The sequence below is a fragment of the Xiphophorus hellerii genome, chromosome 6 (genome assembly GCF_003331165.1).
Source record: "Xiphophorus hellerii strain 12219 chromosome 6, Xiphophorus_hellerii-4.1, whole genome shotgun sequence".
NCBI lineage: Eukaryota > Metazoa > Chordata > Actinopteri > Cyprinodontiformes > Poeciliidae > Xiphophorus > Xiphophorus hellerii.
In genome coordinates this window covers 30,410,341-30,425,171 of record NC_045677.1, presented here as the reverse complement: position 1 = coordinate 30,425,171, position 14,831 = coordinate 30,410,341, and the positions used below count along the sequence as shown (strand labels likewise).

At 47.1% G+C, this 14,831-nt stretch overlaps 1 protein-coding gene across 1 annotated transcript; it reads right to left on the bottom strand.

Moving 5' to 3' along the window:
- Positions 1-8,836: 8,836 nt before the first annotated feature.
- LOC116721943 (transcriptional activator Myb-like) lies at positions 8,837-14,215 on the bottom strand. The gene is made up of 16 exons (XM_032565974.1): positions 14,207-14,215; positions 13,692-13,772; positions 13,355-13,477; positions 13,179-13,274; positions 12,890-13,110; positions 12,116-12,266; positions 11,893-12,048; positions 11,696-11,818; positions 11,511-11,627; positions 11,315-11,433; positions 11,167-11,245; positions 10,973-11,062; positions 10,442-10,711; positions 10,245-10,368; positions 10,071-10,132; positions 8,837-9,480 (listed from the first exon to the last, which is right to left on the bottom strand). Exons 1-14 carry the CDS (start codon positions 14,213-14,215, stop codon positions 10,279-10,281), a joined length of 1,725 nt encoding a protein of 574 aa, XP_032421865.1. The 3' UTR covers positions 8,837-9,480; positions 10,071-10,132; positions 10,245-10,278.
- Positions 14,216-14,831: the final 616 nt, after the last annotated feature.

Genomic DNA, 14,831 nt, shown 5'->3' with positions numbered 1-14,831 from the left:
CGAACGACCGGTGCTAGTCCAGCACAGCTCGGTTGAACATTGTTTTTATTTCCACATTTTTAGAGCCGGAGTGCAGGGAGAAGGAGTTGAGGAGGTTGTTCATTTGTTTTCCCTTCTTCCCCCAGGTATGTGTTTTTATTTTTAATTTATACTTTTTGTCTCTGTTTATTTAACTCTGCCCCACTGTATTGTGTTGTTGTGGCCACCAGGTGGCGTTTTTCTCCTCTTGTTTTTAGTTTACGATTTTTGTGAGAAGATTTCTTTTTTTTGTTAACTTTTGTTAAGTCTGAGAGAAAAAAAATGTTAGCAGGGAGCGTTGTTCCGCGCTGCTGTGGAGCCGGAGTGCAGGGAGAAGGAGTTGAGGAGGTTGTTCATTTGTTTTCCCTTCTTCCCCCAGAATAAAAAAATAAAATATCTGGTTGAGACCCACCTGAACGACTTCTGAGACTCATTGATGCCACCTGTTACACGAGCTAGCGCAATACTGTGAGTTCGGAGGCACCAAAGATGAACAAATTCGAGACAGGATTGTGATAGGCATATTGGACCGAGATGTTTCCCAAAAATTACAGCTGGAGGCAGACCTCACGCTTGAACAAGCTATTCAGATAGCACGCCAAAGCGAACAAATCAAACAGCAGAGCGCGAGTTTGCGTGTGGAACATGCTGTGGACGGAATGAGTCAAGGGAAACGGCATTTTCACACTAAAAAGAGCAACAATGATGCACAATGGCGGAGAAAACCGGAGCTCGGTGAGTCCAAATATCTCCTTACATGCTCGCGCTGTAATAGACAACACGGAAAAACGCAGCCATGTCCAGCTAAGAACAAGAGGTGCCGGAAATGCAATAAAACTGGACATTTTGAAGTTGTCTGCAAAACAAAAATGCTGAAAGAGGTGACAGTGGCTTCTGACAACCCGACCGAGGGGGAGGACATGTTTTTTGTTGGAGCTGTAACTAATGTTAAGCCAGCAATAATTGAGCAGCCAGATTCAGAAAATGAGCGGCTTGTAGAGTTACCGGTAAATAGTTGTTCTGTCAGATTTAAAATCGACACAGGTGCAGACATTACAGTGATGTCTCAGGCTGCATTTAATAGACTGCCAAAGAGCCCAAGATTGGTCACAGCAAGTGAAATGCCACTGGTCACCAGCCCTGGAGGTGAAGTCCGCTGTGTGGGCAAGTTTCTGGCCACAAGTCAGTTCAAGGGACATAAATACCGGTTCTGGGTTACTGTCATAAAGGGACCCTATGCTCACAACCTGTTGGGAGGCAGTGTTGCTAGGAGGATGGGTTTGGTCAGAAGGATCAACAACATAAACACAGACCTCCTAGGGGACGTATTTGGGGAAATTGGCCTGCTTAAGTGTGACCCTGTCAAAATAGAACTGAAAGCAGACGCAGAGCCCTACAGCCTGACAACGCCACGCCGCGTTCCATTTCCACTCCTTTCAAAGGTTGAAACAGAACTGAAGCGTATGCTACACTTAGGCATCATAGAAGAGGTTACTGAGTCCACTGATTGGTGCGCCCCGATGGTTCCTGTCGAAAAGAAAAACAGAGATCAAGTAAGAGTATGTGTTGATTTGAAACGCCTAAACAAAGCAGTAAAACGAGAGCGCTACATCTTACCGACTTTGGAAGACATTGCTCCAAAGCTGGCGGGGGCTAAGGTGTTTTCCACCTTAGACGCCTCATGTGGATTTTGGCAGATCCCTCTGGATGCAAAGAGCAGAAGACTGACAACGTTTATAACCCCCATTGGTAGATTCTGCTTCAGACGACTGCCATTTGGAATCACGTCAGCTCCAGAAATTTTTCAAAGACAGTTATCCACTCTGTTAAAGGACCATGAAGGTGTTGTCGTAGTCATGGACGACATTCTTGTTTATGGGAAAACTAAGGAGGAACACGACAACCATCTGAATGCAGTTATGAAGACCATCAAGAACAGTGGCTTGAAGCTGAACAAAGCAAAGTGTCATTTCAGCAAATCAGAAACTCGGTACTTTGGTCACATCATCAGTGCAGAAGGCATTAAACTGGACCCGACCAAAGTAGAAGCCATCACACAGATGCAGAGTCCCACAAATGTGGAAGAGCTCCGTCAGGTTCTGGGTCTGATTAATTATGTGGGGAGATTTTTGCCAGGCCTCTCCACCAAGCTACACCCACTCACCAGCCTGTTGAGAAGAGAGAACAAGTGGGTATGGGACGACACACAAGAACAGGCGTTCAGCGCTGTTAAAGCCATGCTTGTGTCAGCCCCATCTCTTGCATATTATGATGCAAACCGGAAAACCGTCATAAGCGCCGATGCAAGCAGCTATGGCTTAGGGGCAGCTCTACTACAAGAACATGAGGACGGCTTAAAGCCCGTGACATTCTGCTCCCGCACGCTGTCAGACGCCGAGAGAAGATACTCTCAGATCGAGAAAGAGTGCTTGGCAGGGGTGTGGGCATGTGAGCGGTTTGCACGCTACGTTCAGGGAATGGACAGTTTCCTTCTACAAACAGACCATAAACCACTTGTGCCACTCATAAATACTTATGACCTGGACAAAGCCCCTCCAAGGTGCCAGAGACTCCTAATGCGCCTTTTAAGGTTCAATGTCGAAGCAGAACATGTTCCCGGCAAGCAGTTGGTGGTGGCCGACACTTTATCCAGGAGGCCGCAGAGATACGTGAGTGACGAGACCACAGATCATGTGGTACAAGCACATGTTGAGTTGATTGTAGCAAATGCACCTGTCTCATCCCAAAGACTCTCTAAGATTCGTGTGGCCACTCAGCAAGATCATGAATTGCAGCAGATTACAAGTTTCATCAGGAATGGATGGCCGCCTAAAACGGTGATGAACCCATCTCTTCATCGTTATTATTATGCAAGAGCGCATCTCTCAGAAACGGAGGGATTAGTGTTATATCAGGACCGACTGGTCATTCCTGCTGCGCAGAGGGCTGAAGTGCTATCAGATCTACATAAAGGACACCAAGGACTAACACGGTGCCGGGCACGTGCTAGGATGGCTGTGTGGTGGCCGAGCATCAGTGCTGAGATTAAACAGACAGTATCATCATGCAAATTCTGCATTGAAAACAAACCAACCCAGAGGCATGAACCTCTCCTTACTTCTACCCTACCAGAGGGCCCCTGGCAGCGAATTGCTGTTGACCTGTGTGAGTTTGAGAGATGGAATTATCTCATTGTAACCGACTATTACTCCAGAGACATTGAAATAGCTCGCCTGTCTTCTATATCTAGTCGTGATGTCATCAGTCGACTCAAGGGCATGTTTGTGAGGTGGGGAATTCCACTGGAACTGGTCAGTGATAATGCCACTCAGTTCACATCTACTGAGTTCCAAGACTTCACCAGAGAGTATGGATTTGTGCATACGACCTCTAGCCCCGATTACCCTCAGGCGAACGGTGCTGCTGAACGAGCGGTTCAGACTGCTAAGAACATCTTGAAGCAGCCTGACCCCCATTTGGCCCTGATGTGCTACAGAGCAACCCCTAGTAGTGCCACAGGCGTGAGCCCTGCACTACTTATGATTGGGAGAGAGATTAGAACTACACTTCCGATGCTGGAGAACAAGCTGCAAGCTGCTCCGGTGGACAAAGAACTGGTACAGCAAAAGGACAATCAGACAAAGTCAGGGTATCGGTTCTTCCATGATCGCCATCATTCTGCACAATCACTTCCCACACTACAACCAGGACAGAACGTCAGGATAAAATTGGATGGTGAAAAAGGCTGGAAAACCCCGGCTAAGATTATTGCCAAATGCAAGGAGCCACGGTCTTACATGGTGGAAACAGAGAATGGAGCTGTGCTACGATGGAATCGGAGACACCTGCAAGCCGTCCCACAGCCCACCGATCGACCAGATCAGCTACAGTTACCTGATTCCCCAGTGAAACCGACCAGTTGCTTTCCACCCGAGGACAGTTCCGACTCCGTGGCCAGAAGCCCTGTGCAAAAGCAGCTGTACCCAGAGGTGGAGCGTCCTGCTTCACTTGAAGGTTCACAGATTACATCCAGGGGAAGAGTAGTCAGAATTCCTCTGAGATATAGAGACACTTAGTGACTCAAAGTCCTCTACTTCACATGTTAGTTTAAGTGTGAAAACTATAGAGTTCAGAAATGTCTTAAGTTTGTTCTACTTTAAGTTGACAAGGCAAAACATTATTGCATATTACAATTTTGATTTATTCATATATAAGGGTTATTTGACATGTAAAAAAAAAAAAAGGAGGGAGAGAAAATGAGTAAATTGGAATTTGAAAGTGCACTAGAACTGTAAGAGTAAAGATTCACATGCTAAAGATGTTGGAGTTACAAGCAGTCTACTAAAAGCAAGTAAAAGTTTTAAGTTTGTTTTGTAGGATTGATAGGAACAGCAACTGTTGAGGGCAGAATAATCCCTACGTTGCTGTGGACTGAGGGCAGTCTACCCCAACGTCCTAGTGTTCAGATATGCTATTCTCTAACTTGTAAGTATTTCTGCAAAGTACCAGTATAAGGTTAAGCATGTGTGTTTCACTGCTGAAAGGGGGAGATGTGGTGATATGTCACAGTGAGGCTTCCGTAGCCTGGGGGCAAACGGATGAGCATGCGCTGTACATCCAGTTGGTGTTAGTCACACAGAACAATAAAGTTGAGTTCTACAAGCTGCATGACTGGTCTGTAACTGGTCCTTCACAAAAGGTAGCCGTTCACGACATTCAGAGAAAGGATTTTCACTGTCGGCATGTTTTTGAAATATTCTCTTTTATTTACTGCAACGCAGCTCAGTTTTTAACAGATTCTGTAGCTTTCTGTTTACTTCTAAATCTGTTCTTTAGTCGCATCTTTTTGGGTCTACTACTGCCTCTATAATAAAAAACATTTACAATGTATGCATAAGAAACTTAGTTGAGCAAAAGTTAATAACAAACAAATGAATTAGATTCACAGAAAAATAACGAATCTGGTTGTTAAACAGATACAAGTAAAAATTCACATTTTGCTTTCATGGTGCTTTATGTCATTCTGATAGATTTTTACTTGGTAGAGTCTTATATACAGGAAAAAATAATATGAAACTATTTCAACTATCATGGTGAAAATTTTCCTTTGACTCTAAACTGATCAAAATAAAACACATTCATAGAATTGCAATATCAACTATTTGTTTGAGTAAAACACTTAGGGAGATGCTACAGGGAGATGTTATGATTTAGTTTGGTTAAGAATAATTATTGCACCGTCAATAAATAACTTCTAATGGATGTTCTCAAGTACCAGAGGAAAACAGTAACTCCTTCCTGAGCTCACAGGGTCAAAGTGATGAATAAAGAGGACGGATGCTCTCTGCTGAAATATTCCTTCCATCTTTCATGTTCTTTCAGCAAACAGTTGAGACAGAGTTGATTTTGGTTTCACCACCATTTACCTGATATTTTCTTTACCTGTCTGTTATTCTGCAGCTCATGTGACCAAACCAGCCGAGGAGGTGAAAAGTTAAAACACAACACTGTCTTGTACACAAGCTCTAGTTGGCTAACCCAAAGATCACTGGGTCTTCTAAAAGATGGAGTCTCTGAGAACAGTTCTTAAAAATCCAGCCAGTGTTTTCAGCAAAGCTGAGCTGCCTGTCCAGGAACGACCCAAACGATTTCAGATTTGCCAAAGTTTCAACAGGTCGGCCATCGGGAGAACCTGGAACCACTTTACTGTCAGGTTTTGTTTAGGTCATTTAATTAGCTCCACCTCCTTATGAAAATGAAAAAGTATGGTGTTTTATTAAAAAAGTTGACTTGTACAGTGTCAATAATGCCAGAATTAATAATCAATAATTTGAATGATTTAGTCCCATTTCCAAATAAGGAACTAGTCTGCCATGTCTCCGCCCTTCCTGCTGCTGCATCCAGGCGGACTTTGGCGAAGTGTATTTCCCACAATTCATCACGGCATGTGATTTTCAAAATAATTATTTTATTGAATACATAAAAATAACGATAACATGCTCACATCAGCAAGTCAATAACAAACATAACAGAAAAAACATCCCATCTCCTGTGCTAACTTTTCCCGCTGAACCTCCGAACTTCGGATCCCGAACAACATGTGCCCCCTGCTGGTGTGGCGGTGCTAGTGCAACACCTGTTAAATCAAACCGAGGCTCCAACAAATGACTAAAATGAGTGAAAAATAAAATAAGTGGACGTGTTAGGGGGCTCCTAACTGGAACTCTTCCTTTAACTCATACAGTTTTATTGCGTTTATTTTCTGCATCTTAGACATCTTTTGTAAAAGGAAGGTTCATTTTTGAGAGCAGAGAAGGAACATTTTGCATAACAACATTTATGCAAATATTTTGTTACAATAATTGAACATTGACTGAAATTCCAAATTCTTTTTCTTTGACAAATAAACCAAACTGAATATTTTGTAATGAAACAAAATCCACATTTATGGCTTTTGAAGACAAAGGTTATGAAATAGATGTAGTTCTTCTTTACTGTGATGTTTTGAGCTAAAAGGCAGAATTAAGGCAATGTGTGTTTTTATTTAGCCTTTATACTAAATAGTTGGACAAGGCACACTGGTAACAAAAAGGTTTGATATGATAAATTGAGCAGAAAAAGAATAAAGAACAGTTACAAACTAACTGTGAGGAAAGTAAAAGAAAATGTTAGAAATGCAAGATGAATTATGAAGCTGTAAACATGTTCATGACCTCTTCATAACGTCAGGAGTTATTTTTCCTGATGGACGAAGTTGGCTTTAATGAAGGACGTCATATTTTACAGCTCTAGCGACAAAAGCATCCAACTAAAATATGAGATGGTGCAACGAAAATATGAAAAATGATAAAAAGCACATATAAATGACGAGAGGTAGAAATGAGCTTATTAAACAGTTTTAACTTAAATTGGTATTTTCTAATATTTCTCTGCTTTACGAAGAGGAGCTCCAGCTGAACCAACATTCTGGATACTAGTTCCTATATGAACCCTTCAAAATAAATGTCCTAATAACCCAAACAATATGCATAATGCAAAATAAAATGAACCAAGCTTAAGGCAGTCAAAATACTGGAATAAAGATTGGGCTTTTGTGACGCTGCAGCGTTTAAGCACTCTCTTTATCTAACTTCATCCTTGTCAGAATATCAAATTTTATCATATTAAAACTTAAAGATGGAATAGATTTCCTGTATAATTTTGCTCCATATTCAACAAGTCATAACAAAACACATTAAAACAGCCAAATATCTCCAGCGATGACTTTGGAAAGCAAAAATATCTTTACTGTACATTTAAAATCTTTTTTAGCAGTAAATGTCTAAACAGTGACCAGTCCGCCATTTTGGATGTCGACGTTTCGACCAGAGACGTTCTGTCCGGTTCTCACGTGGGGCACCGGTTGGGTTTCCCTCTTCCTCTCTGCTAGAGGCTGGCACTGCTCCCTGCTGGCTCCCTCTGGGTATTACACCAGAGGGACGACCTGCTGGTGCCACTGTGGCAGGTTGACAATTTGAACAGAAGGGAAAAAAAGCTGCATTCAGTTTTAACTTCTGTCCAGCGGAGGACTGACCGTCTGGAGTCCAGACTGATGTACATAATGTCCATATCTGGCGGCCCTACGCTGTCATCATTTAACAAAAAGAAACACATTAAATCAAATTTTTATCGACCGTGACAGCCCATTGGTTGATTTTATTGACAGACATTGGGCTTATCCAATGAAATCCCTCAGTCCTCCTTGGCCCGCCCCTTCCTCCCCTCTAAGGTTATAAATGGCGCCATTTCAACCGGAGTCCGAGAAAATGAGTGGATACGAGACGGGCGGGTCAGAAAAACTACGACAAAAGCTAAAAAGCGCTGAAGCCCATTTAGAAAAATGTGTCAAACTAACCGATATGTTAATTACCACACTAACTTCGACCGCTGGAGGAGATTCAGGAGAGGACAAGGAGGGAATTAGCGATTCAGGGACTTATTATTGTCGGAGGAGGAGGATGATGAGAGAGCCGTGACCAGGGCCAGATGGAGGAAGACCCGGTTCTGTGCGGTTGCAGTGGCCGCAGCGCCGCGGCTGCTGAGGACTCTACATCGTTTTAAACTGTATGATTGTGAGAGGGAATAAAAATAGCAGCAGGTATGTTGTTCCATATAACACAGTAGGAGTGAACAGGTAAACCTTTATGGATGAATCTCCACTAAAAACCCACCTGTTTAGGATTGTATATGAAATGTAATCAATTACAAATTTATTGATGGAGTTTGACTTAATGTCGTGTTTTGATTATTGATTCTATATTGCTTTGTGTTTCTGTGTTTGTAATGATGTAAAGCACTTTGAAATGCCTTGCTGCTGAAATGTGCTATACAAATAAAATTTGATTGATTGATTGATTGATTGATTGATTGATTGAGGAAGGTCCCCCCCCCCAAACCCCCCGGCGCTCCGCCCACCGTGGCTCCGCCCCCTCCGGCTTCCTCTGCAGAGTCCTAACTCAGTCCAGGAGGAGGAGCTGCTGCCCCCTGCTGGGCCGGCTGCAGGGCGACACCAGGGCCGACAACGCCTTCCAGCCCGACTAGACCAGAACCAGAACCAGGGGGGCTGACTCTGGGTCTGATCCTGGATCCTGGATCTGATACAGGAAGTTTGGTTCTGGTGGATTCTGACTCTCATCCAGAACTCTCAGAGTGTTGAAGATCCAAGTCCAGCCAGGAACTGGACCGACCCGAGTATGATTCTGAAGAACCAGAGAGTTGTTTTCATCAGAAGCGCTAACCGGACCTCGGTTCTGGAACAGAGGCACACGGAGAACAGTCCGAGTGTTTCCATCTGGTCCTTTATTCTCACAAGAAATCATCAGAGTCACAGCCAGACCCAGGTCCGGTCGGGTCCGATAGAAACTGGACTTTCACACAGAACTTCATCTGTACTGGTTTTGTCCTAAACAAAGTTCTCCATGTGTTCTAAACATACAAATAAAGATTTAATCATGTAAATCATCAAATTGTGAATAATCTTGTCTGATTCAAGATTCTGCTTCGATCGGTTCCGATCCAAAGTGCAAAGCTTAAAGATAAAGTGCCGTCAGAAATAAAGAAAAGTCCCTGAAGTGGGTCGGTTCCGATCCGGTCCATGAGCAGCACTTCCCCCGGGATCACAGCGACGTTCCAAGAAAGAAAGAAACTGAATAAACGTCCAGAGATAAAAAACGGATCTAAAGGCCAGGCGGTGACCCGGTCCGACGATCAGAACCGACCAGGAACTCGTCTCCTGGTCGGGTAACACAAGAAAAGAAAAAAAAATCCCCAAACAAAGAAATAAAACATCAGAGAGAACTGATGAGGTAGCAGGAAACGACAAGAAATCCTCTCTTCTGATTGGCTGCCTGGACCACGAGGTGAGGAGGAGGAGGAGTCATCTTCATCCCTCGAGGCGAAGGTCACCTGCGGTTCTTCTCCGTTCTGGAACACAAGAACATCGGATCAGTACGCTCTTATTCTGAAACTGTTCCTGGTTCCACCCGGTTCCACCCGGTTCTATGATTTTCACAGTTTATTAGTGTTTAATGGTTCCAGCTCCTTTCACTGTTTCTTCCCGTCCAGAAACGACGGTTCTAGTTCTGGTTCTGCTGATCCATCGGTTCTTCTTCATTCAAACTGATTCCATCAGAAATAAAACAAATCGGTGTTGAGTTGTGAATTCCGGGTCGTCAGTGAACGGCGCGGCGCTGGAAGCTGTTTGGATCGGTCCGACCAGGAACCCGTCCAGCACCGGTACCGTGGGGATCCGCCCTCCGGATCGGCGTTTTGGTCCAAAGTGTTTCACATGTTGAGAACCAAACCGAGTTACCAGGTCAAGTGGAACATCAATAACTGTTGAAGGTCAGGGGTCATAAGGTCATCTGCACCGCCTGTTTCCACAGGTCAACCAATACGACTGAGTCTGAGTGTTATCAAATCTCGGTTCTGGTTCTGGTTCTGGTCCGGTCTCTGAGAACCAGAGGAGCAGTCAGTGGTGGCAGACAGTTCTGGTTCTGTGTGTGTTAACTTACCTGCCAGAGGTGAAGCGTCCAGAACTCTGAAGGTTCTGGTTGGTTCCCACATGGATGCTCACCTGAAACCACAAAGACATGGAAGGATGACATCACAGCGTTTTGACCAATCACATGTAACCAGTCATGACATCACAGCGTTTGGATGGAGGTCTGTCTGCTGGTCCGGCTCACCGCGTGGTGCGACCGGGTCTGGACCTGGTTCTGGTCACGGCGCCACATAGTGGCGGGCCTGTTGGGTCAGACTGGCCTGGTCCTCGGTTCTCCCGAACATCACCACCTGCAGTTCGCCGCTCACCTGCACACACACAGGTGAGCCTGAGAGGCAGAGCAGAACTCGGTTCTGGTTCTGAGCCGGGCCCGGGCGTTACCTCGAACGGGTTGGTTCTGTTGGCCGGACACTCGGGCGAGCCCTGGTTGGGAGCGTGCTGCTGGGCCCACCACACCTCCAGCTGCTCGTCCAGCGGGAAGCATTCGAACTCGTCGCAGGTCGGGACGAAGCGGGCCTGAGACGGAACCGCCGAACCGGACGGGCCCTGGACCTTCTGCTGGCCCGAACCGGAACCGACTTGGACCTGTGAGGCCGAGCCGGTCCCGTTCGGACTCTGTAGGATGGAGCTCAGTAGGCTCTCCCCGTGCACCTGCAGGTCAAAGGTCAGGAAGGTGAGGCTCCGATAAGGAGAACCTGGTTGTGAAGGTCATGAGAGGGACATTAATAAGGAGGTCTGGACCGGGTCGGTACCGGCAGCAGGAAGAGGATCAGGGAGGAAACCTAAACCCCACGACTAAGACAGACACTGTGACATCGGACCCAACAGAACCCACTTTGGACCCGACAGAACCCACTTTGGACCCGACAGAACCCACTTTGTTCCATTCAGAGTGTTCTGTGTCAGGCTGACCTCAGAGCTGCAGCTGGACTGCTGGCTGTCAGGGTCACTGCTCCTCTCTCCTCCTGTCAGGTTCATCATCAGCCTGGAGCAGGCTGCCACCTGGAGCACACACACACACACACACACACACACACACACACACACACACACACGCAGGGCTCAGCCTGAGGTTCTGCCGGCGGCTGGTTGCCGGCTGGACTCACCTCGTCCTGGCAGTCGGGCACCTTGAGCGGCGTGGGCGTCTCCGGAGCCGAGGGGAACAGCGCTCTGATCTGCTCCGTCCTGAACGGACCAATGAGGAGTTAGGGTCAGGGGTCACCAGGGGTCAAAGTGAGAAAGGCCGGAGCGGACCTGGAGCCGAGGCTGCAGTGGACGCAGCAGACGTTCTGGTGTTTGAGGGAGCAGAGCGGCGTGGAGGTGAGCGGCGGGCGCTGGAAGCTCAGCTCCTCTGCAGCACTCAGGCTGAAGACCTGGGACAGGTAGAGACTGAGACGGCCGGCCTGAGGGACACCTGGACATGTCTCTGTCTGTCTCTCTGTGGTTCTACCTCAGCTGGGGAGAAGACTGCCGCCTCCATCATGCTGCTCCTCTCCCAGGACGAGGATGAGTCCATGAAGGACGCTCCTTCATCCGTCTTCATCAGCTGCTCCTTAACACCTGGAACCTGCACAAGACAGCAGCTGTCTCACCTGTCCTCAGAAAGCCGGGACCGGCCTCGCCACGTCGCCTTACGTAGCTCCTGCTCAGGTCGATGACGGACGGCGAGTCCTCTCTGAGCAGCGCCGCCTCTGGAGACGGGTGTGATGTCATTTCCTGGTAGCTCCAAGCCTCCAGGTTCTGGGACGAGCAGGACTTCTGCTGGAGACAGAGACAGACATGGGCAAGGTCCCAGAGGACAGACATGGGCAAAGTCCAGTGGACAGCTTTACCATCTCCATCAGCTCGGTGGACGCGCCCTGCTTGCAGCCTGAGCAGGAAGCGGGAGCCCAGGTGGAACACAGGTGGGCGGAGCTTCCATGAGGTCTGCAGCTGCTCTGATTGGAGGAGAAGCTGGACTCGTCTTTGATGGTGGACAGACTGTCGGCCTGCAAGGACACAGATTAGCGTCAGCATCCCGACCAACTAGAGGCATCCTGCTGACTGGGGACGGACCTTCGTCTGGGCTCTGCGGGACGTGTGGTTCCTAGTCCCAGGTCTGGGGGCGGAGCTTGAGCCGTGCAGCTGCAGGAAGTGCAGGTAACCTTCCTTCTCCACCTTCCGCTTCAAGGTGGAGTTCCAGTGATTCTTTATGGAGTTGTCTGTTCTGGAAGACACGGCAGAGGAGACACACCAGAGGCTGCAGACAGGTCTACGCACCTGACACAGGTCAACGCACCTGCAGACATTTCAACGCACCTGTAGACAGGTCAATGCACCTGCAGACAGGTCAATGCACCTGTAGACAGGTCAATGCACCTGTAGACAGGTCAATGCACCTGTAGACAGGTCAATGCACCTGACACAGATCAACGCACCTGCAGACAGGTCAATGCACCTGCAGACAGGTCAATGCACCTGTAGACAGGTCAATGCACCTGTAGACAGGTCAATGCACCTGTAGACAGGTCAACGCACCTGTAGACAGGTCAACGCACCTGCAGACATTTCAACGCACCTGTAGACAGGTCAATGCACCTGCAGACAGGTCAATGCACCTGTAGACAGGTCAATGCACCTGTAGACAGGTCAATGCACCTGTAGACAGGTCAATGCACCTGACACAGATCAACGCACCTGCAGACAGATCAACGCACCTGCAGACAGGTCAACGCACCTGTTTGCAGTGTTAAAAAGGTAAAACGTTTTCCAACCCGACTCAGACAGGTCCTGGACGACCTTCCAGAGGAAGTAGCAGCTCTACATCTGTACTTTCAGCAGGTCAGGTACCTGCCAGGTAGCAGCTTGGAGATGTCAGCCCAGCGGTTGCCTAGCAACCTGTGGGCCTGGCACACCACCCGGTCCTCCTCGGCCGTCCAGCTGCTCTTCTTCACCGCCGGGTTCAGGTGGTTGTGCCAGCGCTCTCGACACTGCTTCCCGTTGCGAGTGTGCAGATGTTTGGCGATGAGCGACCAGCGCTTCACGCCGTACTTCTGGACCAGCTCCATGACCTAAACATGAAGTGACATCAGATCCAGATGGGGGGGGGCACCGAGCGCCAGGGGTGAACGGTCCTCACCCGCCGGTCCTCCTCCTGGGTCCATGGGCCTTTGACCAGCTCTGGGTTCTTGATCTGCTGCCAGCGTCTCTGACACTGCACCTCTGACCTATGACCCTGAAAGAAGGAAAGTGAGAGCGCCCCCCACTGGTCACCACCACAGAAGTCGACACCAGATGTCTGACTGAGACGCTCACCCTGAAGGACAGCGCCACCGAGGACCAGCTGCTGGCTCCACGCTCCTTCACCAGGCGCCGCAGGAGCTCATCCTGAGGAAGAGCATCACTACCATCATCATCATCATCATCACATGACCACCATCATCATCATCATCATCCTTGCCTCCTCTTTGGTCCATCCAGGCTTCTGGAGAGACACTTTGGAGAACCTTTTGACCCGTCTGGACCGACTCTTGGAACTGGAACAGAAGAACGGAGTGAACAGCATCATCATCATCATCATCAGATGGAGATGCAGTGCACATGGAGAAAAGATGGAGAGCAAAAGGGGGACAGGTGCGGGAGTATTTCTCACCTGGTTCTGTGGCTCCAGCTGCTCATCTCTGCCTCTCAGATCAGGTTCAGCCAAACAAGCTGGCCTGATCATCTGCTGAACCTGCAGAACCCAGAACCGGTTCAGATATCCTGATTAAAAACGTTCTGATGAACCGAATCAGTTCAGATTGACTAAGTCAGTTAACCCGGATGTTGAAAAGAATGATTCCTGAACTGATTCGGTTCTCTGGTTATTTTAGATAACTTTCGGCTCCTCATGAGCAGAACGGATTCATGGACCATAGTGGAACCGATAACTGATCCGGGTGTTCTGGCTCACATTTCACAGAATCTCTGTTCGGATCCGGGTTAAATTTAGCTAATATTTCATGGGCAGTGACGGATTTGTGAAATTGGTCCAGAAATTCGGATGGAAGTGGTTGAAACAGCGCAAGTTAGCCCGACCGGTTAGCTCGAAGTTAGCCGTTAAACTGGGCCGTTACAGTCCCGCAGACACCGATCAGACCGCTACCGAAATCTTTAACGGATCCGAACCTCTCCCATGGTCCGAGCCTGGAATGATCGAGCAACTGGTACCGTCCTGTTGCAGAGAACTTACCGGCAGAACCAACGGTCGGAGCGAAGCGGCACAGGGCTTCAACGGTTTGAGTTCGGCGCTGAACGAACTAAATCTGCGTTCTGATTGGACAGGACCGAGCCATGACGTCACAAGCTACTCCTACTACAGCTGACATTTTAGGAGAAGTTTAAACCGAAAATCTGGACATTTCTGACATCTTCCTGAAACTTTATGCTCAGGATGAGATTTTAGTTCTAGTTGTTGAAATAAACTAGACAAAAACTGATTTATTTTGAATAATTAATCTGAGCTACGTTAACAGAGACCATGTTGGAAGATCACAAACATCACAACCAACAAGGACCAGAAATAAAATGGCGGAATTTCTGCAATAAAAGGTACATTGATGAGACAATATCTAAACAAATAATTCATCACAAAAATATACAAACATCTAAAAGTGATGTTAAAATAATCTGGATTATATTTCATCAAAAGAAAATATAAATATACAATTTTAAACAAAACATTTCTTAACCAATTTATATAAAACATTCCAGGGTTACATCAGAGTCAAAACCTGATTTTATGTATATATAA